The sequence below is a fragment of the Marmota monax genome, unplaced genomic scaffold, assembly GCF_021218885.2.
Source record: "Marmota monax isolate L192 unplaced genomic scaffold, Marmota_monax_Labrador192_F-V1.1 WCK01_AAM20220418_F8-fsc00061, whole genome shotgun sequence".
Lineage (NCBI taxonomy): Eukaryota > Metazoa > Chordata > Mammalia > Rodentia > Sciuridae > Marmota > Marmota monax.
The window spans coordinates 9,459,974-9,485,242 of NW_026695230.1; the positions used below are offsets into that span (position 1 = coordinate 9,459,974).

Consider the following 25,269-nt stretch of genomic DNA (forward strand, 5'->3'; position numbering starts at 1 on the left):
GTATTCTGAGGTTGAAAGTGTTTCCCCTGAAGTTTTACAACTTCTGTAGAATGTGTGTCCCTGGCTCAGATGGGCCTACTGGGGAGGCAGTTTATTTTAGGCTGCACTTTCTGAACCATAGGACTCAACTCTATGAGGGACAGAAGTGGGACTGACGGCAGGTGCCTGTTGACCTTACGTCACTTTGCCTGGCAGGCAAATTCTTTAAATAGAAATTAAACAGGGTGCTGGGTGTTATGTCTTAATGCAAATGGAAGAAAACGTATTCTTGAGCCTCTGTCCTGTCATAGGCTAATACTGCTGGAATTTGCAACATGGGAAAAGACAACTCTGAGTGCCATTTTAGAGTTAGCAGAAGAAAAATATAGAAGGCATTGAAGTGTCTCCTGTGGCCTGGGCACATTATCATTACTCTTTACAACACCTTTGCAGTGTTAGAATTATCTCTCCCGCCACACACACACACACACACACACACACACATTCATTCTCTCTCTCTCTCTCTCTCTCTCTCTCTCTCACACACACACACACACACACACACACACACACACAAACTCATCAGTGGAGGTCATGCACTGCCAGTATGTGGCAGTGCTGGGATTTGAACTCCATTCTGCGCAACTCTGATCTTTTTAAGGTTTGTGGAAACCTCATGTGGCCCTTCCAGTCGGGTGTCTAATGCCTTCAATTTATAGATGAGGAAATGAGGGCCCAGAGACATTGAGTGATTTGTTCAGGCCATGGAACTGGTTGGTCAGAACAAAACTGATACTTGGTTCTTATTACATTGTTTCTCTGCCAACTTCCTTTTGAAAAAGCTAGGGGAATGGCTCTCTGGGTTGATTCCTCATTCTATGAAGAGTTTGACTCTAATCTTTTCCTGGGTATTGAGAACCTGTGAGACCTCAGGAAGCAGTTTGCAGCCCAGGTTACTGGGGCAGAGGAGCTCCTTCACAAAATGAGTTAGCCACTGAGAGGATCTGAAAATCTCTGGAGAAACCTATGAAACAAAGTTTTTCAAATTATGCTGGAAAACTTCAATCTGTTTTTGTTTTGGTATTGAGAATAGAATCCCAAGGGTGATTCACCATTGAGCTACATTTCCAGCCCTTTTTATTTTGAGACAAAATCCTACTGAGTTGCTGAGGGTCTTGCTAAATTGCCCAGGTTGGCCTTGTACTTCCAAGCCCTTCTGCCTTACTCTCCGAAGCCACTGGGACTACAGGTATTCACCAGTATTCCCAGCTGGAACACTTCAGTATGTTAAGTCCAGGATTTGGAAAGTACACACTTCCCTTTTTGTGAGGTATTCAGTTAGTTTGTGACTCCTTTATGCCTGGCTTTGCCCCTTTTGGCACCTTTGAATAAGGAGGACAGTTGATGACTGCCCTTCAGGTGATGGGCCTGGGTTTGGCTGGACCTACTTTGCCTAACTGGGCCTAGTTGGCTGCTGCATAGTTTGAGTGCTGCATAGTTTGGTGTGGGGTATAAGTCAGATCTGGATAGTGTGGAAGCAGGCAGGCTCTGTTGTGGTCTGCTCCATGCTCCCTGGGGGCTGGTAGAGGCTCCCAGCCCAAGGTAGGATCCTTCATTAGAGCCTACGGGCCCCTCTCTCCCCTACTCTCTAAGGCTCTGTGATGCATTGGGTAGCTGCTATCAGCGAATAAGCTGGGTTCTACACAGCCTCTCCCTGGAGGTGTCATGGCCTTGTGCCTAGGTTCTTGAAATGCAGGAGTTCAGGTGCTGCAGCATGGGCATTCCCATTCCTGTGCTGCAGTGATAGGAGTGGCTGCTCCCAACCCTTCAGGAGCTGAGGAGTAGAAGGTTGGGAAGAGGGGAGGAGAAAAAATGCCTGTAAAGTAAGTAGAGAGCAATACTAGAGTGTATAATCAGTCACCAAATTGTAGGCTTCACACCCTAAACTCTCTGGTTCACAAAAGGGAGAGAGAGGTGATGTTTGTGTTGTCCTTCTGTGTTTTTAATCACTCAGTAATTTCCTCTAGGGTGTTTGTATTCCATTCTTTAATTCTGTTGAGTGTATTAACATTCATTTGCAAGGGTGAGGGGGAGTTGCAGGGGAGGGCTAATTTCTACAAATTATTTTGTAACACAGTTCAGGAGCGCCAAGGATCAAGTGTTTGTGGTGTGTTGGTGTCTCACTCTTCCTTCCTCTGGCATTCTGATGGCTAATGGCTCATCTCTCTTTTACCTAAGTTCAGATTTCTGTAGGATTCCTGGCTCACTTCTAGGTATAACCTCAAATTTAAGGTAAGAGTCTTCATAATTTTTTCTCATTCATTCTTTTGGCAGACATTTTTGGGCCCCTTCTGTGTACCAGGCACTGTTATGGCTGATACAGTAGTGGAAAGACATCAAGGGTCTTGCTCTCATGGAATTCATGTGCTAGTCAGGGAGACCAACAGTAATCACACACGTACCTCAGTGAGAAAAATAACACCTAGTAATAACTAAAAAAGGGTGATGTAATATGAAGGGACACTGCTGGGAAGGGCTTGCTGATGGTGATAATTTTGCTGAGGTCTGAATGACAAGGAACGAGCTATGAGAGTAGGGGAGGGGGAAGAACATCCAGGCTAAAAGGACATTGGGTATAAAGGATGTTAGGTAGCAAAGAGCTTGGTATTCAAGGAGCAGAAAGGAGGACACTGTGGCTGGGGTAGGATGGGCCAGGGGAAGATGTTACACGATGATGCTGAGACTAGGCAGGATGCAAGTCATCTCATGTTTTGTAAGCCAAGGTAAGAAGCTTATTTTTACTCTGTGTCATGTGTCACTGTTGTAAGGTTTAATGTAGGAAAAACAACATGATCTAACTTGTATTTGTAAAGATCCAACAGGCTTCTGGTGAAGGTACAGAGGCCAAGGTAGAAACAGAAGGAACAATTAGGAGCTGTTGCCGCGTCTAATCAAGAGATGAGCAGGGTGCTAGCTGTGGAGATGGAAAGAAGTGGATGAATGCAGAGCACGTTTTGTTAGTAAGGCAATAGGACGTGCATACATCTTATACAGGGAGGTTAAAGTAAAGAAAGGAACAGAGGATGACTCCAGGGTTTTGGATAGTGACTATTACTGGACTGTTACTGGAAATTGGGAAGCCTGGATGAATCTTGGGTTTGTGGGGAAGAAGGATCATTCTATTTTTCCTTGTTAAAATTTAGATGTTGGGATGGGGATGTGGCTTAAGCGGTAAAGCGCTCGCCTGGCATGCGCGGGGCGCTGGGTTCGATCCTCAGCACCACATAAAAATAAAATAAAGACGTTGTATCCACCAAAAAACTAAAAAATAAATATTAAAAAATTCTCTCTTTCTCTCTCTCTCTTAAAAAAAAAATTAGATGTCTATCAGTCATTGCCATAATCAAGGCACAGTCAGGTTCAGCAAACATTGAGTGTCTTCTATATGTCAAATGTTGTACAAGACTTTTTCATATATGTCTGTAATTGTAACCTTCCAACAATCTTTGGAATATTTGTGTCCCCTGTTTGCCAATGCAAGACTGAGGCTCAGAGAGGGGGTGGTTTGCTCTTATTGGAACCCACATTTTCTGCCTCAGAGCTCTGGGCTGATTTGTTGGTAGGGGCAGATGTTGAAGAAAGTCAATTAGTGCTGAATTGATAACTTCTACTTGGAGAGAGCATGGGGACCATGCATTGGGTCGTAAGGCCTGATTCCCATGCTTCTGGAAGAAAGGCCTGCCAGAGGAATGCCCATATGCAGCCAGCTGTTATAAAATCTTAACACTTCTAAAAAATAGTGCTAATTTGAAAGACCATTTTAGTAAGAGTCTCAGCTTCCTTAGCAATGCCACATTAACCATGGTGACACTGTACTAAACAAGCTATTTTGTAAAAGCGTTAAATAAAATAAACCAAAAGGAGCTTAAGAAATGTTGAGTGAGTGTGGCAATGCCATTTCAACTGTTGATTGCTACTTTTTTTTTTTTTTAATCTTTTTTATACTGGACATTGAACCTAGGCGACTTTACCACTGAGTTACATCTCCAGCTGTTTTTATTTTTTGAGACAGGTCCCACTTAGCAAGGCTGGCCTTAAACTTGTGGTCCTCCTGCTTCAGTCTCTCAAGTTGCTGAGGTTACAGGTGTGCACCACCGCATCTGGTGCTATGTCATTATTGAGGGGCCTAAATTAGCTGAAGAAGAGGAAGAGACAGTTTCTTGTGTTCTTGAAGTTTCAATTTCCAGTTTTCAGCCCAAACTCGGAATATTATTAGGTTATGCAGAATTCTCAGTTTTATCGAGACACTTGGATTTAGAACAAAGATTGTAAATCTTTGCCTTACACACCAAGAGGCAGTGCTGGATGTGGCTTTAACCTGTGAGGTGACTCTTTTTAAGTGTTCAGGGAGCCACATTGAGGAGAAGGTTCAAGAGGTAAGTTCTGCTGAGCATGTTAATGAGAAGATCCTGAATAGAGTCCTTCTCTTATATTTTAAGCTGTTTTTTTCCCTTTAGAGTCTGGGCCAGAGAAGAGCTAGTATTGACAGAGCAGACTCATCCCACTAGCATGCGAATACCACTACTGTCAGAAAATCAGACTTATCAGGGTTCTCTGACTGCCACTGTTGGACATCATTCACACAACTCCAGAAATTCCTTCCACGCCAAAAACACATCTTAATAAGTAATTGGAACCTTTATATTTAACCAAACAGACTCACTGTTCACATTAGACTCAAAATCTATGTGAATACAAAATTGGTCTTGAAAAAACATTGCAAGAAATTGTGGGACTTTACCTTCTGACTAGCCTTGTTTGTGGTTGTAGATGAGTTCTTACGTTGCTCAAATTCCAGTTCTCCCTAGTCCTCACTTTATTTTGTTACCACGTCTCTTATGTTGCTGCCAGGCTTCTGTAGGCCCTAACCCAGTCCTTCTCCACCCTTGGGCCTGTGAAGGCATGCTTATTTACCTGGATGGTTACCCATGGCCCGCCTTCATGGAGACCATCCTTCCTCGCCACCTTCATGTGTATTCCCTGGTTCTTCTCCAATGGGATTGCCTGCCATGCTTCTTTGAGGGGCCATTTCTGGAAGAGGAAGAATTGAAATTGAAGACTACATTGTGTTTTACCTCATTTTCCAAATTGCTTTCTCAGTAGCCTGAAGAGAAACAGAAGCGCTTGTATAGAAGAGAAAGAGTTTCTGTGCTCCTTTGAAACCAGTCATCTGGCTCCCATCTTGGTCATCTCTGTATTACCAGGGAGCAAGGTGGCAATTCAGGTTTAAGAACGGGTATTTCAGGGGATGTGTCTGTGCCTGCTAAGTGCTTAAGACAGGGTGATAGGATATGAGACTCTTCATGGATTTTAGAATCAGAAAATGGAGCAGACTGGGGGCTTTAGGACCAATGGGTCAGAGAAAGCAAGTAAAGCTAGAGGACTTGCAGAATCTAAATGAGTTTAATGGGCAAACTTCGTTTGGAAAGGGTGAGCGTGGAGGAGTGGAAAGAGTTCAGAAGTGGGTGATGTGGAAAGAACCCAGAAGTTGACTGTGGCTGTGGGCAAGCTGCCTACCCATTGTGGGTCTCACCTTCCTCACCTGTGGCCTGGTGATGAAACATAACCTGCCCTACCAGGTATTTGGGAAGATTGAGTGGAATAACCCAGGGACCTGACTCCTGTTCTGTTGCTCAAAGAGTGCTGATCCAGGAACTCTTCCATTAGCAAGCTGGGTGTACTTGATCAAAAACAACCAAATTTTAAAACCTCAGTGTTCAGGAAGCATTATGTCGGCTCACGTATTTTCTCATTATGTCATTACTTCGCCCCCTCCTCCCACACCCGTTTTTAAAATTTAGTGTTCAAATAACATCCCATAACCTGGAGCCTTGTTTTTCTTATGTGTATCATGGGAATAAAAATATCTGTCCTGCCTACTTTAGTGAGTAGTTGCCAGGATCCAATAAGATGACAAATGTGAGCATGCTGAAAACGTGGTGTAAACGCAGAAGGATGGTGATGGTACCGTGGCCAGGAATGTTTTAGCACAGAGGGCAGCTTCCATATTAGGGAAGAAAGTTTGGGGAGCTGCCTCTAGATTTGATCAGATGGCAGATATTATTTTTTTTTGGTCAACTTTTAAAAATTATTTTCCTTCTAATGTTAGCATGCAAAATTCAATTTAGTGCCTAGACCTTGCAGCTCGGTATTCATTTACCCAAGCTCTGAGCTTATTTAAGCAGATACCGATTGGGGATAAGGAGCCCAGGAATTGCTTTGAAGGTTAGATAGTGTGTATGACAAGGTGGTTACCAGCGGATGGATCTGCTACAGACACATAGAAAACTTGGCTCCATGTCCTCATCTATTAGAGATTTACCAACTGATCTTGTAGCTACTGAGGGCTGCACAAGTGTCTTCACTCAAAACTTTGGCACTGGGTCCAAGGGGGAAAACAGGAGATAGGAACAGGGAATAGTGGTGAGTGGTGCTATTTTTCTCATGTCTTGTCTTTAGGACTTTCTGATCATGTCCAGGAGGCTGCCAGGCGCACAGATCCCTAAGGGAAGGAAATGTCCAGTTATCATGCAAAAAAGATATTAAAAACTAGAGGACCTGCATTTATGTCCCAGTTTTATCAGTTATTGACAAAGTTATTTATTATTTAGCTATAAACTGGGGATTGAACCTAGGACTTTGTGCATGTTAGACAAGTGTTCTACAACTGAACTGCATCCCCCAGCCCAACAAAAGCTTTTTGTGCAAATCATTTAACCTCTCTGAGCCCAGTTTCCTCATTCATAAAGATGGGGGTTCATGATGTTAACAACTGAGCTGTTAAGAGAAGGCTTTGTAGACTGTAAAGTCCTTTAGAGGTAATAGTGGATTTTGGTGTTACTGCTTTATTGTTATTCCCATTATAACCAGGGTGTGGGCTTGCGCTCGCTCGCTCTCTCTCTCTCTCTCTCGCTCTCTCTCAAAATGAGGCAGGATTAGATTATAATTTGCATTTTCAAGTTCCCCAGTGAGTAGAAATGACTCTAGAAGAAAGTGGATGCAAATAAAGCCTACCCCTTGAACATGATGCAGGGATTTCTGAAACAGGTGTTAAGGGGGCCTACTTCTCATCCTTTACCTCAGATGCTCACCCCTGAAAGCTGCTGTTCTTAGGAAAAGACCAGGCTGCTGCCCGCCAGATAAGGTCATAGAATTCCACGGGCTCACTTGAGAGTAGGAGCCCAGAAAGAGAGGCCAGCTGTAGTTGGATGGGTGGGTAAGGGTGTGGTAGGGGTGGCACATGGTGGGAGGGCCAGGAACAGCCCTGCTTCACATTTGGCTCATTAGGATCCAGGCTGCTCTAGTCCTGAGTGCCCAGCTTATCCTAGGCACTGGGCAGAGTAAGGAAAACTTTATAGGTTTCAAGAACTTTTCTTTTTTAACTTTTGTGCTGATTTAGACATACTAATCTCCAGGGAGGCTCAGGGCTCAATTTGGAGATGGCAATAATATCCTAACAGAAGCATTTTGGTTGTCTGTATTAAGAGATTTAAAAAGTGACCATGCCTTTCGATTCAATAATTTCATCTCTGGGAGTTTAACACAAGGAAATAATTAGAGTTTCATAAAAAGCCTATGCTCAAAGATGCATGGATTATAGTAGCAGTGGGGAAGGCACCCCAAATGTCCAGCATTAGAAGACTATGATCTAAAATATAAGCACCATAGAGTTGGGACTTTTTTGTTCCCTTTGTGTCTCTAGTACCAACTATAGCACTGCCTGGCATACATGTGCCCAGTGACACTTTTTGAATAGTTATATGAAAAAAAAATTGTATCCATATGGTAAGACTATTATTTAATCATTTCAAATAAAGAAGCCTTAATGAAATAGGATATTTTCTACATTAATAAGATGCAGGGAGAAAATATATATCACTATTTTTTTAAATAGAAAGAAAAAGAAAAACAACTCATAAGAAGATACTCAGCTATATCTCCAGATTTGGACATCATGGATGATTTTTTTCCTTTTCATATTTTATAAAATTTTGAAAATAACTGATTTTGTGATTGGAAAATTTAAAAAAAATTTAAATAAAGAAAAGAGGATGTTAGTTTAGTTTATTCATGGAACAAACTAGCAGCCTCTAGAGCTCACTCCTCCATTCTAAAAGAACCAGGCAGCCTTTGTCAACATACAAAACACCTACAGACTTTGGTTGTGTCTGTCAGCTTGGCTTGGAAGCTGATCCCTGCTAACTTCAAAGGGTGATAGAAACTCCAGTGTTGAAATTGCACAGGTCATGTTGCAGAGACATGCCCAAATGTTTATTATCCCATCATTGAACTGAACACATTTTGTAGTAGAGAGAAGAATTTTAAGGAGATAGAATTTTCTGGGCGGGAAGTTAATTCTTAGAATTCTTTCCCTGCTTCATGGTTGTTATAAGCTGTTGAAAGTGTCGTCTACTTCCCTTCATTCTTATTTTAGCTCATTCTATCTTAAAATAATTTGCTATTCAGCCCCTCAGTGTATTAGAGTAAGTACTTCATGAAATGTCTCCAAGATACACAATCTTCTCTTGAAGTCAAGACTTCCTTGGAATTAAAATCCTTGTCTTTAAGATGGGCTTTGGCACCTGAGTTGGAAATTCTTGATTTTCCAATGTAATTGGATTTGAGAGATTAAATGCCTCTCAGAGAAAAGGCCCACTTCTGTGAGGAGTGATGGTGACCAAGGGTCCCCCATATGTTACTGATGGTTGTGTTTGTAATCCTTTCATTAACATGACTTCTATTCATCATCTCTCTCTCTCTCTCTCTCTCTCTAGCCATAATCAGCACACCACAGCATTCAGGCATCCTGTGACCGGGCAGTTTTCTCCAGAAAATAGTGAATTCATTCTTCAAGAAGAGTAAGTATTTTGGACCAGGGCTAGGAGCCCACGGAAACTGCGTCTCCGTCCGGGTCCTGCTGAGGGCCGGTCAGGACTCACCCGTTGCTTTGGTTGCCCGGCAAGGGGAACGAAATGCTGCCATTCGCATAGGATACCAACATGGCAGAGATCTGATGTCATCAGAAAGCGGCGGAGGAGAGAACTTCATCAATACCAGCGGTGACATAAGCAGTTGGTCTCTTGGTAGGGGGGGTGAGGCACAGTCACCCAAGTCTCCTCAATTTGTCCTCGAGCCAGAGGGGAGGAGCCGGGCCACCGCCAGCGCCCGGAGCAGGCCCAGCGGCTCGCCAGCGTGGTGACCGCGTGACCCCAATTGGAGAGGGGGCGGAGTGGAGCCGCCACCCACACCCGCAAGGTGGGCAGACCCGCGACCCAGTGGTACATGGGCGTGGTAGGAGGGGCAGGGCAGAGCCGCCCTTCGCACTTGCAAGGTAAACAGACCTGTGACAGCCTGGCGGGTCAGGCCCAGTGGCCTGCCAGTGTGGTACACACGTCACCCCAACTGGAGTAGGGGCAGAGCAGATCCTTCTCCCACGCCCGGATCAGGCCCTGCCTGTGTGGTGGTCACGTGACCCCAATTGGAGTGGGGGCGGAGCAGAACCGCCACCCGTGCCCGCAGGGTGAGCAGACCAGTGATCAACCTGCAGATCAGGCCCAGGGGTCTGCAGGCGTGGTAGGAGGGGCAGGGCAGATCCGCCGCCCGCGCCTCCAAGGTAGGCAGACCTACAACAGACCAGCGGATCAGGTCCAGGAGCCTGCCGGCGTGGTACAAACACCACCCTAATTGGAGTAGTGACAGAGCAGAGTCGCCGCCCGTGCCAGGAACAGGCCCAGCGTCCTGCAGGCAGGGTAGTCACGACACCCCAATTGGAGTAGGGGCAGAGCAGAGCCTCCACCCGTGCCCGAAATGTGGGCAGATCTGCGACCGACCAGCGGGACAGGCCCAGTGGCCTGCCGGTACAACAGACACGTCACCCCATTTGGAGTAGGGGCAGAGTAGAGCCGCCGCCCGCGCCTGCAGGGTAGGCAAACCTGCAACAGACCGGCGGATCAGGCCCGGTGGCCTGCCGGCGTGGTACACTCGTCACCCCAATTGGAGTAGGGGCAGAACAGAGCCGCCGCCAGCTCCCAGAACAGGCCCAGTGACCTGCCGGCGTGGTAGCCACGACACCCCAATTGGAATAAGGAGAGAGCAGAGCGGCCGCCCGCACCTGCAGGAAAGATACGCAAGCAGTATGAAAAGACAAGGAAAGAAAGGACCACAAGCAATGCAGGTCAACGCAACTTTAGAAGAGGTAACAGCTGCAGCAGATGGAATGTCAGATAAAGAATTCAGGATATACATGCTTCAGATGATCTGGAGTATCAAGGAAGACATTAAACAGCAAAATCAGACAATGAAAGATCACTTCGACAACGAATTACGCAAACAAATCCAGGAAGCAAAGGATCAACTATACAGGGAGATAGAGGTTATAAAAAACAAGCAATCAGAAATCCTAGAAATGCAGGAAGCAATAAACCAACTTAAAAACTCAATGGAGAATACTACCAGCAGAGTAGAACACTTAGAAGATAGAACATCAGACAATGAAGACAAAGTATTTCAACTGGAAAAGAACATAGACAGCTCAGCAAGACTGTTAAGAAACCATGAGCAGAACATCCAAGAAATATGGGATAACATTAAGAGACCAAACTTAAGAGTCATTGGGATACAGGAAGGTACAGAGCTCCAAACCAAAGGAATGAGCAGTCTATTCAATGAACTAATACGAGAAAACTTCCCAGACTTGAAGAATGAGACAGAATCCCAAATCCTAGAAGCCTACAGGACGCCGAATGTGCAAAATCATAAGAGATCCACACCTAGACACATTATAATGAAGATGCCCAACATACAGAATAAGGAGAGAATTTTAAAAGCTACAAGAGAAAGGAAGCAGATTACATTTAGGGGTAAGCCAATCAGGATAACAGCTGATCTTTCAACACAGACTCTGAAAGCTAGAAGATCCTGGAATAACATATTTCAAACACTGAAAGAAAATGGGTTCCAACCAAGAATTGTGTATCCAGCGAAATTAAGCTTCAGGATGGAAGATGAAATTAAAACCTTCCACGATAAACAAAAGTTTAAAGAATTCGCAGCTAGAAAACCATCTCTTCAAAACATCCTCGCCAAAGCATTGCAGGAAGAGGAAATGGAAAATAACAATGAAAACCAACAGTGGGAGGTAGGACAGTAAAGGGGGGGGAATAATCAAAGAGGAAAACAAACCATGTTTAGTAACAGAAATAAACAAATATGGCTGGAAGAACAACCCATATCTCAATAATAACCCTAAATGTTAATGGCTTAAACTCACCAATTAAGAGACACAGATAGTAGAATGGATCACAAAACAAGACCCAACAACATGCTGCCTACAGGAGACGCATTTGATAGGAAAAGACATACATAGGCTGAAGGTGAAAGGTTGGGAAAAATCATATCACTCATATGGACTTCGGAAACAAGCAGGCGTGTCCATACTCATATCAAATAAAATAGATTTCAAGCCAAAGTTAATCAAAAGAGATAAAGAGGGACACTACATACTGCTTAAGGGAACCATACACCAACAAGACATAACAATCATAAATATTTATGCCCCAAACAATGGTGCAGCTATGTTCGTCAAACAAACTCTTCTCAAGTTCAAGAGTCTAATAGACCACCACACCATAATCATGGGAGACTTCAACACACCTCTCTCGCCACTGGACAGATCTTCCAAACAAAAGTTGAATAAGGAAACTATAGAACTCAATAACACTATTAATAACCTAGACCTAATTGACATATATAGAGTATACCACCCAACATCAAGCAGTTACACTTTTTTCTCAGCAGCACATGGATCCTTCTCAAAAATAGATCATATATTATGTCACAGGGCAACTCTTAGACAATATAAAGGAGTAGAGATAATACCATGCATCTTATCTGATCATAATGCAATGAAACTGAAAATCAACGATAAAAGAAGGAAGGAAAAAGCATACATCACTTGGAGAATGAACAATAGGTTACTGAATGATCAATGGGTTATAGAAGACATCAAGAAGGAAATTAAAAAATTCTTAGAGATAAATGAAAACACAGACACAACATATCGGAATCTATGGGACACATTGAAAGCAGTTCTAAGAGGAAAATTCATTGCTTGGAGTTCATTCCTTAAAAAAAGAAAAAAACAACAAATAAATGATCTCATACTTCATCTCAAAATCCTTGAAAAAGAAGAGAAAAACAACAGCAAAAGAAGTAGAAGGCAAGAAATAATTAAAATCAGAGCTGAAATTAATGAAATCGAAACAAAAGAAACAATTGAAAAAATTGACAAAACTAAAAGTTGGTTCTTTGAAAAAATAAACAAAATCGACAGACCCTTAGCGATGCTAGCGAAGAGAAGAAGAGAGAGAACTCAAATTACTAGCATACGGGATGAAAAAGGCAATATCACAACAGACACTTCAGAAATACAGAAGATAATCAAAAACTATTTTGAATCCTTATACTCCAATAAATTAGAAGATAGTGAAGGCATAGATAAATTTCTTAAGTCATATGATCTGCCCAGATTGAGTCAGGAGGATATAGAAAACCTAAACAGACCAATATCAATTGAGGAAATAGAAGAAACCATCAAAAGACTACCAACTAAGAAAAGCCCAGGACTGGATGGGTATACAGCAGAATTTTACAAAACCTTTAAAGAAGAACTAATACCAATACTTTTCAAGCTACTTCAGGAAATAGAAAAGGAGGGAGAACTTCCAAATTCATTCTATGAGGCCAACATCACCCTGATACCTAAACCAGACAAAGACACTTCAAAGAAAGAAAACTACAGACCAATATCTCTAATGAACCTAGATGCAAAAATCCTCAATAAAATTCTGGCGAATCGGATACAAAAACATATCAAAAAAATTGTACACCATGATCAAGTAGGATTCATCCCTGGGATGCAAGGCTTGTTCAATATACGGAAATCAATAAATGTTATTCACCACATCAATAGACTTAAAAATAAGAACCATATGATCATCTCGATAGATGCGGAAAAAGCATTCGACAAAGTACAGCATCCCTTTATGTTCAAAACTCTAGAAAAACTAGGGATAACAGGAACATACCTCAATATTGTAAAAGCAATCTATGCTAAGCCTCAGGCTAGCATCATTCTGAATGGAGAAAAACTGAAGGCATTCCCTCTAAAATCTGGAACAAGACAGGGATGCCCTCTCTCTCCACTTCTCTTCAACATAGCTCTCGAAACACTGGCCAGAGCAATTAGACAGACGAAAGAAATTAAAAGCATAAAAATAGGAAAAGAAGAACTTAAATTATCACTATTTGCAGATGACATGATTCTATACCTAGCGGACCCAAAAGGCTCTACAAAGAAACTATTAGAGCTAATAAATGAATTCAGCAAAGTGGCAGGATATAAAATCAACACGCGTAAATCAAAGGCATTCCTGTATATCAGTGACAAATCCTCTGAAATGGAAATGAGGACAACCACTCCATTCAAAATATCTTCAAAAAAAATAAAATACTTGGGAATCAACCTAACAAAAGAGGTGAAAGACTTATACAATGAAAACTACAGAACCCTAAAGAGAGAAAAAGAAGAAGATCTTAGAAGATGGAAAAATATACCCTGTTCATGGATAGGCAGAACTAACATCATCAAAATGGCGATATTACCAAAAGTTCTCTATAGGTTTAATGCAATGCCAATCAAAATCCCAACGGCATTTCTTGTAGAAATAGAGAAAGCAATCATGAAATTCATATGGAAAAATAAAAGACCCAGAATAGCAAAAACAATGCTAAGCAAGAAGTGTGAATCAGGCGGTATAGCGATACCAGACTTCAAACTATACTACAGAGCAATAGTAACAAAAACAGCATGGTACTGGTACCAAAACAGGCAGGTGGACCAATGGTACAGAATAGAGGACACAGAAACCAATCCACAAAACTACAACTATCTTATATTTGATAAAGGGGCTAAAAGCATGCAATGGAGGAAGGATAGCATCTTCAACAAATGGTGCTGGGAAAACTGGAAATCCATATGCAACAAAATGAAACTGAATCCCTTTCTCTCGCCATGCACAAAAGTGAATTCAAAATGGATCAAGGAGCTTGATATCAAATCAGAGACACACCGTCTGATAGAAGAAAAAGTTGGCTACGATCTACATACGGTGGGGTCGGGCTCCAAATTCCTCAATAGGACACCCATAGCACAAAAGTTAATAACTAGAATCAACAAATGGGACTTACTCAAACTAAAAAGTTTTTTCTCAGCAAAAGAAACAATAAGATAGGTAAATAGGGAGCCTACACCCTGGGAACAAATCTTTACTCCTCACACTTCAGATAGAGCCCTAATATCCAGAGTATACAAAGAACTCAAAAAATTAGACAATAAGAGAACAAACAACCCAATCAACAAATGGGCCAAGGACCTGAACAGACACTTCTCAGAGGAGGACATACAGTCAATCAACAAGTACATGAAAAAATGCTCACCATCTCTAGCTGTCAGAGAAATGCAAATCAAAACCACCCTAAGATACCATCTCACTCCAGTAAGATTGGCAGCCATTAGGAAGTCAAACAACAACAAGTGCTGGCGAGGATGTGGGGAAAAGGGTACACTTGTACATTGCTGGTGGGACTGCAGATTGGTGCAGCCAATTTGGAAAGCAGTATGAAGATTTCTTGGAAAGCTGGGAATGGAGCCACCTTTTGACCCAGCTATTCCCCTTCTTGGTCTATTCCCTAAAGACCTAAAAAGAGCATGCTACAGGGACACTGCTACATCGATGTTCATAGCAGCACAGTTCACAATAGCAAGACTGTGGAACCAACCTAGATGCCCTTCAATAGACGAATGGATAAAAAAAAATGTGGCATTTATACACAATGGAGTATTACTCTGCATTAAAAAATGACAAAATCATAGAATTTACAGGGAAATGGATGGCATTAGAGCAGATTATGCTAAGTGAAGCTAGCCAATCCCTAAAAAACAAATGCCAAATGTCTTCTTTGATATAAGGAGAGTAACTAAGAACAGAGTAGGGACGAAGAGCAGGAGAAGAAGATTAACATTTAACAGGGATGAGAGGTGGGAGGGAAAGGGAGAGAGAAGGGAAATTGCATGGTAATGGAAGGAGACCCTCAGGGTTATACAGTGGAGGAGGTAGAGAGAGAGGAGGGGAGGGGAGGGGAGAGGTGGGGAGGGGGGAGGGGGGAGGATGGGAAAGGCAGCGGAGCACAACAGACACTAGTATGGCAATTTGTAAATCAATGGATGTGTAACTGATGTGATTCTGCAATCTGTGTATGGGGTGAAGGTGGGAGTTCATAACCCACTTGAATCAAAGTGTGGAATATGATATGTCAAGAAATTTGTAATGTTTTGAACAACCCACAATAAAAAATTAAAAAAAAAAAAGTAAGTATTTTTATATATTCTTCTTATCCAGGCAGAGTTTGGGGGCTTAAAGTTATTTGCTTAGAACAAAGCTTATTGGACTATTGGAGTGGGTTTGTTGATTCAGTGTGAAATATGGGAAGAATTTTATTTTTCAATCTCCAGAATTCTATCAGAGGATGATATGGTAAAGGAGAGATGATATAGGGATATGCTGAGGTTGGTACAGTCAGAGCCTCTTAAAAGTTTCCTTTCCCCTGAAGCATCATCTAACATATTAGCTGTGCTCTGACTAGACCACTCATCTGGTATGAGAATAAATATAACCTCACACTGAGAGTCAGCCTCACAGGTAAGCCTCATGAGAGTCCAAAGCTGGGGTCTATAAGTGAGGAGGCTGGTGATACCACCATCCCTGAACATTTTGAATCCTGTCTGCTTTGTTCCTAACATGGGAACTTTCCTGCTCCACAGCTCAGTTTCAGCTGATGTCTGGCTAGTTGCTCAGAGGTGGATTCTGTCACCAGGGTTTGTCTACATAAAAATACATGTACAACCCGAGCAGCACATATTGTTTTTCCAAAAAATGAAGGCAAGAAAAGTGCATAAGTTGTTCTGCTCCCTTCTCATCTGGGGCAAGTCTATCTGAAGAAAATATTTATTTTTGAGAAGCAAAGGGATATTAGCTTTAAGTTTTAAATAAAATTTTCCCTATGTTCTGTAACTTAAATAAAATGTGATCTTAAAATAAACCATCAGTATTTATATTTTTGTAGTATTTTCCTGCGTTAGTACTTACTGTTTTTGAATTTTTTAATTATGGAAAAATTTAAACATATAAAAGTTGAGAGAAGGCAGTAACTCCAATGTGCTCATAATTTTATTTCATCCATACCCCCCCCTTTCACCCATTGGATTATTTTGAAGTAAATTCAAAACGTGTAATTTTATCTCTATAGTATTTTCAGTTTAGATTCATTATCCTACAGAACTTTTAAAATTAGAAATCTATAATTGTGATGACACTGACTTTTCTTGCATGTTTACTCTGTGCTGGAGGCTTTACATGCATATCTCGTGTAATACAGTAATCCTGAGAGGTTGACCATCATCACTCTTTAGAGGTGAAGATGCCGGGAATCAAAAAAATAAAAGTCACTTGTACAAAGTCAGATGGCTAGAAGTAGAGAGCCAGATGCCACCCAAGGATGGCTAGATTTTAAGGTCTCTGCTGTCTTTATGTGGTCTCTTCAGGCAATCCAGCCTTTGACTTTGTCAGAGATTGCTTGGTTAATTATTTTGGTAATGGTGGTCCATGGGACATGACTGCCAGGCTCAGGGTGGGGGAGGGTCTGACTTTAATACTACAGGTTGTGCATCCTTTATCTGAAATGTTCCAAACTCAAAAAATTTGAGAATTATATTGGCACTCAAAAAGGTTTTCAGGGAGCTGTTGTTATGGGTCAGTGGTAGAGCACTTGCCTAGCATGTGTGAGGCGCACTGGGTTCGATCCTTAGCACCACATAAAAAGAAACAAAATAAAGGTATTGTATCAATCTGTAACTAAAAAGAAATACATTAAAAAAAGGTTTTTCAGATTTTAGGATTTTTGAATTAGGTATGCTCAACTGGTGAAGTCCATGTAGATATTCCTAAATCTGAAACACTCTGAAATCTGAAACACTTTGAATTCTAAGCATTTTGGATAAGGGATGCTCATCCTGTAGTTGAGAGAGTAGTAGAAGGTAAAGTTTGTCTTGTCTCCTACATGGAGAAAGAACTTCTGTATGAGAGAGTGAATTCCTCAAATTCCAGCCCCAAATGAGTTTGTGTATAGAATTCTGAAGAGAAGAGGTCCTTGAATTCAGTCCCCTTTGTGAGACAGTCACCCATCTTTATAAGGTTTGAATGGAGAATCCATCAGAACTCTTGGTGCAGGAAGTTACCAACTTCAGTAAGAGCTGCTAGAGATGCATAGGCTTCCATCACTAAACAATTCTGTCACAAACATTTCTTCTTCCCTTCATTCTTTTTTTTTTTTAAAGAGAGAAAGAGAGAGAGGGAGAGAGAGAATTTTAATATTTATTTTTTAGTTATCGGCAGACACAACATCTTTGTTTTGTTTTGTTTTGTTTTTTTTTTTTTTTTTTTGCAATCACACAAGAGTCTTTATTGCAAGCTCGAGCCTGGACTCACAACTGTTTCCAATGCAGTGGTCCCAGGAAGTGAGTCCCAGTCCTTTGTCCAGTGAAATTTTATAGGTTTGGGGGAGATACTCTATGCATCACAGCATCATACAGCAAATCATTCCATACCGCGGGAAAATCAAACAACAACTCTTAACATTGATTTGCACATTCACTGGTGGGAACAAGTTGGGTAGGGGTAATTGGTTAGTGCAAGAGGGGAATTCCTTTGAACTGATTGGTTTAGGCCACGAGGGGTGTAGGTGCTAAACTACACGGTTTCCCAACATGTTATCAACCACCATAAACTGGTCATCTGGCATCCCAGGTATTTTCCCTGTCTCATGTTAACATCTTTGTTTTGTATGTGGTGCTGAGGATCGAACCCGGGCCGCACGCATGCCAGGCGAGCGCGCTACCGCTTGAGCCACATCCCAGCCCCCTTCCCTTCATTCTTAACAGAAAACTATCCCTTCACTACTTCTGAATAGGTAGGCTTTTTTCTCCTGCCAGAATATCTCTAATTAATCTCAATTCCATCCAGTTTCCAAGGAAAAGGTGTTCCTTCTTTCTGAGGCCATTTCCTGGATGTCATGGGTATATCTGATTATCTCAGGGGTTGGGTGGCACTGGGTAGTCGGATATTCCTTGTAAAAGGCGTTGAGACAAAGGGTTAGGAAAAAAAATGTGAAGATTTCCACACTTATTCATAAACTTAAATTGTGTTGGGGCTGTGTTGGACTCTGGAGCAAGACAAATGTGGTCCTGTTGGCAAGGAGCTTACGAAGACAGATAATGACAAGATCAAAAATGTTATGAATTATTTGTGATAGAGGAAACATAGGGCTTTGTGGGAATTGATCAAAGGAGACTCTAACCTGCTGTAGGGTCTGTGGAAAGCCCCTCAGTCCTGGGAAGGGCTATAGTTTAAATTGAAACCTGTTTTGTCTAGTTTAAATTGAAACCTGTTTTGTCAAGATGAACAACTTGGGCAAAGACCCACAGAGAAATAGGGTACTGCGTGGAACGTCTACACCAATTGAGCTAGAGTGAGAAATTAAGAGCACTGGGTAGATTCTGGAGATACTTGGGAGCTGAAATTGACAGAACTTGGTGATTGATTGACCTTGGTAAAGATGAAAGAAGTCTGGCCCTAAACTGAAGGAAGGGGACAGTTTAGATGTGGGAAGATTAGTGTGTGTGCACACGTGTGTGGGTCCTGAACAACCCATGCAAGGTGTGACCAGCCTTGGTGGAGTCAGAAGTCAAGAAGAATGACTTGTAGTGGAGGTTTATGAAGGAGAGTGTGAAGATAGAGATGAAGAGGAAGGCTGTAGCCAATTACCTAAATTGCTCCTTCCTGAAACACATCCAGATATATCTCCTGGAGAAACTCTGGAGGCTAAGGCATAATTTCCCCTTGCAGGAACTGTTTTGAAAATATTCAAATTGGGGCTGGGGTTGTGACTCAGCAGTAGAGCGCTCGCCTTGCACGTGAGAGACCGTAGGTTCCATCCTCAGCACCAAATAAAAATAAATAAAGGTAAAAAAATATGCAAATAAATGACATTCCTCTTTTGTTCCCTTAAAGAAACTCAATTTTGTTGTAAAGGGTGTTATGTGATGAGGATAAATGACTGTGATGACCATTGGTGTTCTTGTACATGCACTGTCAGATGAGTATCTTGGGTGGAAAAGGTAAAACTGGGCCTTTCCTTTATTTCTCCAAAGAGTATCTGGTAAGTCCAACTCCTGGAGAGTTATAACCCCACTTATTCCCCTCACCAAAGCCACCGCCTCCGGTTTCTTAAAGCTAATCCTTCTGGAGCAGTGATTCTCAAAGTGTGGTCTCTAAAACGGTGTCTCTTGGTTACTTGATAAAGATACAGGTTCTTGGGCCTATCCAGACCTGCTGATTCAGAGGCAGGGCCCAGTAGTCTGGGTTTTTAACAAGCTTCCTGGGTGATTCTGATACAGGCAAAAGCTTGAAAACAACTGATTTAGACAACTTACTAAACTTCTCATTCTTCATTAGTTATTCCCAAGTTCTTCTGTTCACCCATAAGTATTCTCCAGATACCCAAAATTCTTTGGGCTGTGGTGGCAAGCTTAGATTTTAGTCAAATAATCTTGGGTTCTTTCTGTGAGAAGAAAAAAATTTATAAGGCCCATCTCCATGGGGACTTCTCTTAGGCCATTGTGGGTATAAACAGGTAAATCTTCCTCACCTGTTGGCAGGTAGGACTCATCTGAGCCGCTTGGAATAATCAGTGCATGTCCACCCAAAGACGGTTTCTATCTTACAGATGAGAGGTACAGAGAAAGCTATGATGTGATGGATACAGAAGACAAGAGCCCTAAGTGTTCTAGTTTCTGTGTCAATCATACAGAATCATTCAGGATAGGCTAGGGTCTGCTGTGATAACAAGAAACAAGATTTTAATGATTTAAAATAAAATATTTTTCATTTTTGTTCTGTGTCCATTGTAGGTCACCTGAGGGACTATGTTCTGTCATCTTTACTTAGGGAGGCTTCATTTCTATGTTTTCACAATTGCCAAAGGCAAGAAAAAGGGACCTGAATGGATTATACACTAGCTGTTCCACTGATGTTTTATTGGTCAAAGCAAGTCCCAGAACCACTCCCAACTTCAAGAGAAGTAGGGAAGTGCTTATCCACCATGTACCTGGGGAAAAAAAAATCACACATTTTTATTGGATAGCATTAATGATTACCCTTAATAACTCACAGTTCAGACTAATAAGGGAAGTAGCCCTTTTGGGCCTGTTGCCAACAAGCTATGTTTGCTGTATGACTAGAGTACGTGTTTTTTCATTTCACCCTTTCTATTATGCTATTTAGTTCTCAGTTCTTTGTTTCCAATGGGGGGTGGGCATCAGTCATTAGACTCAATAGATTTGTACAAGCTAGTAAGTGGTGGAGTCAAGATTTAAATCCAGGAATTCTGGCCCCAGATGTTGTGCTTCTAAACAACATGCTATATTGCATACTTGAGTGTTCTTCAGGGGACAATCTTTGTTGTTGGCCATACTCAAACAGCTTGCCAGCTGAGTATGCTACTGCTGCATAGACTTTTTAATTGTAATCGTATTTGTGGTAATGAAAATCCATAGTCACTTCACTCTTGCTTGAAAGATGCCAAGCCTTCTCAACCATCTCTTCTGCAGAAAATGTTCTCAAACCTTTTCTTATAGGACCTCATTTTCAGAGACTGGATCATTTGTGCTCTTCTTAAGCCTCTTTCCTGATTCTTAGTGACGTTTTTGAATTGTGAGCTTGGAGCCAGCCCTTTTTTTGCTAAAAGTGCCACACACATCCTTAACATTGGACGCCCAGGGCTTTGGTTTCAGTGTTGGGTGCTCTTGCACAGGAGCAATTTCTCCTTGGCTCTGGGCAGCCCAGGAACCTGCTGACAAACACCTCTACAGCTCTCAGGAAGGGGAGAGAAGCATTCCTTAGTGGTGACGCCAGCAGCTGACTGACAGCAGGCTGTGTGCACTGATCCCCAGGCTCTGTCAAGCATTTCACGTTGAGGTGGGGCCTGGGGTTGTGAGAGACTATGCGATTGCTCTGGAACTTCAGAAGCCCGCTGTCAGTCTGAGCAGTCAGCTGGAAAGCATGTGGGATCTCCATGGAGGCTCCTAACCAGGAAAGTGCCCTATCTGGCCTGCCCACCCTGATGTCCTGGTGAGTTTAGTTTGTCCCTTCTCTATTTTTATCATTGGATTATTTGTAAAAGAAACACAAGTGAAATTGCATGAAATGTTGAGTGGTATTTGGAGGATAACATTTAAAAAGGTGCAATCTTGCTGAAGGTAAGAGTCATCTTCCTGATCTTTGAGTTCTGCTGAGGGGGATTCATTGTACAGGTTGCAGGGCAAGACTCTCCTAAGGCTTGTGCAGATTCTAGGCCTAGGGGCTAGGTATCTCCTGCTGCTATGGGATGGCTGTCTCCTCTTCCTCCTGCTCCTTCTGTAGCTACAAGTTGGTAAAAGCTGGTAATAAGAGATTATCAGCATGGGAGCAGTAGAGAGGGTACTCCAGAGCATCCAAAGGAGTCCATCCTTCTGCTCATCTGTTGGGCTCTGGGCAGTGAGGCTGATGTGTTTCCATCTGTGGTTGTTAGAGCCAGCACCTTATCTCTAGATGCTGACAGTCTTAGACTAGCTTTGCCTGTTGCATTTGGTTGCCATGGCAGCAGAAAAAATGGGGAAAAATGGAAACACCTGGCAAACACATGCAGAAACTTGACTGTTCAGTTTTCTTACCTGGATTCAGAAACAGCATTTGTGACAGTCACAGGTAGGGGAAGGGATGGGGAGGGGGACCTTAGTTCATTCAGACACCTAGGTGTTGATGTTTGCAGTGGATGATTTGAAGGGCATCGGCACTGGCGTTGGGGATGCAGTCACAGCCACACAGCAACCATGTCTTCAGCTCTGACTCTAGGGTGAAAATGCTGCAGTGGTGGCTTTGCCGTGTGTAGAATGGAAGCTGCTTCTTGCAAACAGTAATTTTGTTTCTTCCTATGAATTTTGTTTTTTCCTTCTTGTGCTTTTGCTTTACTTCCCCCACAAGTCTGGGAAATGCTCAGATCTGCATTAGAAAATGTCATTGTCTAATGAAAAAGTGGCTGCTTGTTAGTCTGGGAGGTTCAGATAGGTTATAAGAGGGCTTGCCAAAGACACAGATTAGAACTGGAGCATCTCTGAGACAGAGCAGAGCAGAGCAGAGCAGAGGTGGAGGTAGCAGTAGAGGTTCAGGGCCAGTTCTCCTCCTGCATAGATACACATTGAACCTGGACAGTGGAAGAGACTGGTCCAAGGTCATGCACAGAGCAGGAACTTATGCCAAGACTAAGGCAGTTAGTTCTCTGATTTGAGTTGAGGGGCAAGTCTTACAGGGTTATTTTCATGCCAGGTGAGGGGGTGCTGTTTGGGCTGGCCTCCAGCTCCTGGGGTGGGATGAGGAATTGTAGCCTGTGTTTAAGAGGAGTTGAGGGGGAAGAAGGAACACAGAAAGCCATAGTTGAGTAATGAGGCCACAGTTACTGAATGAAAACCCATGTCAGACAGCCTCCCCCAGGGTGTTGGGAGTTTACAGTGAGCGTTGGCGGTCTGTCTGCGTCTCTTTCTCTGGGAAGAGGGGGTGTGGAGGTATCTATGCCTATTTGGGACAAGAACTTTCTTTTTTTTCCTGATTTTGATTGTGTATTGCTTTTTCCAAACCTCTTAGTTGGTGGGCGTAAGCTCCTTAAAAAATGTGCTGGTGTCTGTAATTGTGCCCTCTTCTCATATACTCCTCCTTTCATATTACAAATTTTAGCTAAGCTCCCTGTGTAGAATTCTTGAGGACAGATATGAATCTAGGATCCCATTTTTTTTGGCCTATCAGTAGCATACACTTGTCCTTTAATGAGGTCTTTTCAGTAAGAGATCCTTATTTCCCCATAGCTTTCTAACTTCCTGCTGTAGTCTTAATGACTCTTGACACTATTTCAGAATGGGTTATTCCACAGAGTTTATAAACTTTAACAACAATGACAACAAAAAATTCCCAGATAAAGGGCTGGGGTTGTGGCTCAGTAGCAGAGTGCTTGTCTTGCATGTGTAAGGCACTGGGTTCGATTCTCAGCAACACATAAAAAATAAATAAAGGTATTATGTCCATCTATAACTAATAAAAAATACTTTTTAAAAAATAATTTTTAATTTATTTTTTAGTTTTAGGTGGACGCAATATCTTTATTTTATTTTTATGCGGTGCTGAGGATTGAACCCAGTGCCCCATGCATGCTAGGCAAGCACTCTACCACTGAGCCATAACCCCAGCCCCTAATAAAAAATATTTTTTAAAAATTCACAGATAAAGCACTCTGTTTTTATAGGAAGTGATCATTGTTTATAAACTAATTGTTTGGCACCTTGAGTTTTCTGGAGAAAAGTGCCTTCAAAATAAAAATAAACTGTAGGTGGGATTTAAATTCTGGGGTCTCCACTAGTAACAGTCACGAGTAATGCATTTCATTTCATGCAGTGCTTCATGGTTTTCAAAGTGTCATTTCAATACATATAATTGCCTTGTGAGATGAAAGGCAATTTTCACTCCATTTTACAAAATGGAAACGGAGGCTCAGGGATCTGGATGTGATTTGTGGGGGAGTCAGTAAGCTTCAGAGCTTGGCTGAGACCCAGTTACCTGGGCTCTTGCTCTTTCCAATACCCCAGGATCCCACTGGTTTGGGCACGGCCTTGGGGTTAAGAACCAAAGCCTACTTCTCTCAGACCTCAGGATTTGTCATGGAACAGTCTTTGTGGCAAAAGCTCAGGCTTCAGGGTTCAGCTATTGTCTTAAGCAAGTCATTAATCTCTCTGAGACTCAATTTCCTTATCTACAAAATGGAGATGGTAAAACTGAAGTAATATAGGGAAAGGGCCATAGTAGGTGCTTGACAAGTGCCACCTAGTCCCTTTGCTTGACCTTTTGTACCTATCCTTCAGGGTTGGTTATCCTTGTCCTACCTCTTGTGACATATAGAGTAGGGAATGGTCTTGCTGTGATCCCTCTTTAGTGCTTCAGTTCTTGCCATTAATTGAGTGGCAGCTAAGGCTCCTTAAACAAATTTCTCCAAATGCAGACCTACTGGAAAAAAAAAAGACTTCTGTACTCATAACCTTCCTTTCTGGCTAAATCTGTCAATGTTACGTGCATTTGGTTCTGGACATGCAGGAAGCAGAAGGCAGCTCCTTATACAGATGGGGAAATCGAAGCATAGAGAAAGCCATTTCCTGCCTAGGCTCCCCTGAAACATCCTTGACAAAGTTCAGAGTAGAATCAGTCATTCTTCAACTGTTTTTTTTTTTTTTTCCCCAGATTGACTTTATCTAGTCCTTGCTTCTCTTGTGCATTTCCCATGGGAGGCAGTTGAGCAAAAACTCTAGCTCTCTGTTTTGAACTTCAGCCCACAGCCCTCCAGCAAAATAATTGGCATTCATGTAGCTTAAACCAAGGAAAGTGAGGTCTTTGTTCAAACCATCCCACTGTACTGGGAATCCAGATAGCACAGAAACCCAGCAAGCAGGCTTTTAAGTTAATAGATTTTGTTTAATGACACCAAGAGTCTGCATGTGCAGGTTGTTTGGTCTCCTGTCCCAGGGATCTGCATGACTCAGTGTGCCTGAGGGCATGCCAGGGGCATGTGTTTTTCACAGTTGCTTTGTTCAGGGACGCAGGCTTTTCTCTGGGATGGGAACATTTCTTGGTTGAGACTTACCAGTACAGTATACCCAGTTTGAGGACTTGAGGACAAATCAGTGTCTTCCCAGGCTTTTAAGTGGGGAACACCCCTGTAAGATGAAATTGGCTGGAACAAATGTACTGGCATTCCCATATCCAAGTGAGAGATATCCCTTGGAGTGTTGTCTGTTCCGAATGTGTCACACAAGGATGTTCCCATTGCTAAGCTTTTGAGGTGAACCACTACTAGTAGTTTCTATCAGAGCCAGTTTTTCAGCCGAGTAAAAAAATTATTTGGAAACTTTTTTCATATTCCTATTTAATGCCAAGTGGTTTCCCCAAGCATGACCACCATTATTTTTTCTACTTTATAATTCTG

General features: G+C 42.2%; 1 protein-coding gene across 5 annotated transcripts in view; it reads left to right on the top strand.

Moving 5' to 3' along the window:
• The window catches only part of Plekha7 (pleckstrin homology domain containing A7), a 215,618-nt gene that overhangs the window by 117,138 nt on the left and 73,211 nt on the right, over positions 1-25,269 (top strand). For 4 of the 5 annotated variants that reach the window (XM_058576952.1, XM_046438058.1, XM_058576955.1 and 1 more), the window contains one exon: positions 8,814-8,897. In XM_058576952.1, the coding sequence (XP_058432935.1) occupies positions 8,814-8,897 (84 nt within the window). Of the gene's footprint in view, positions 1-8,813; positions 8,898-19,563; positions 21,342-25,269 lie in introns of those variants that run through there. The other variant, XM_058576953.1, reaches the window with a different exon arrangement.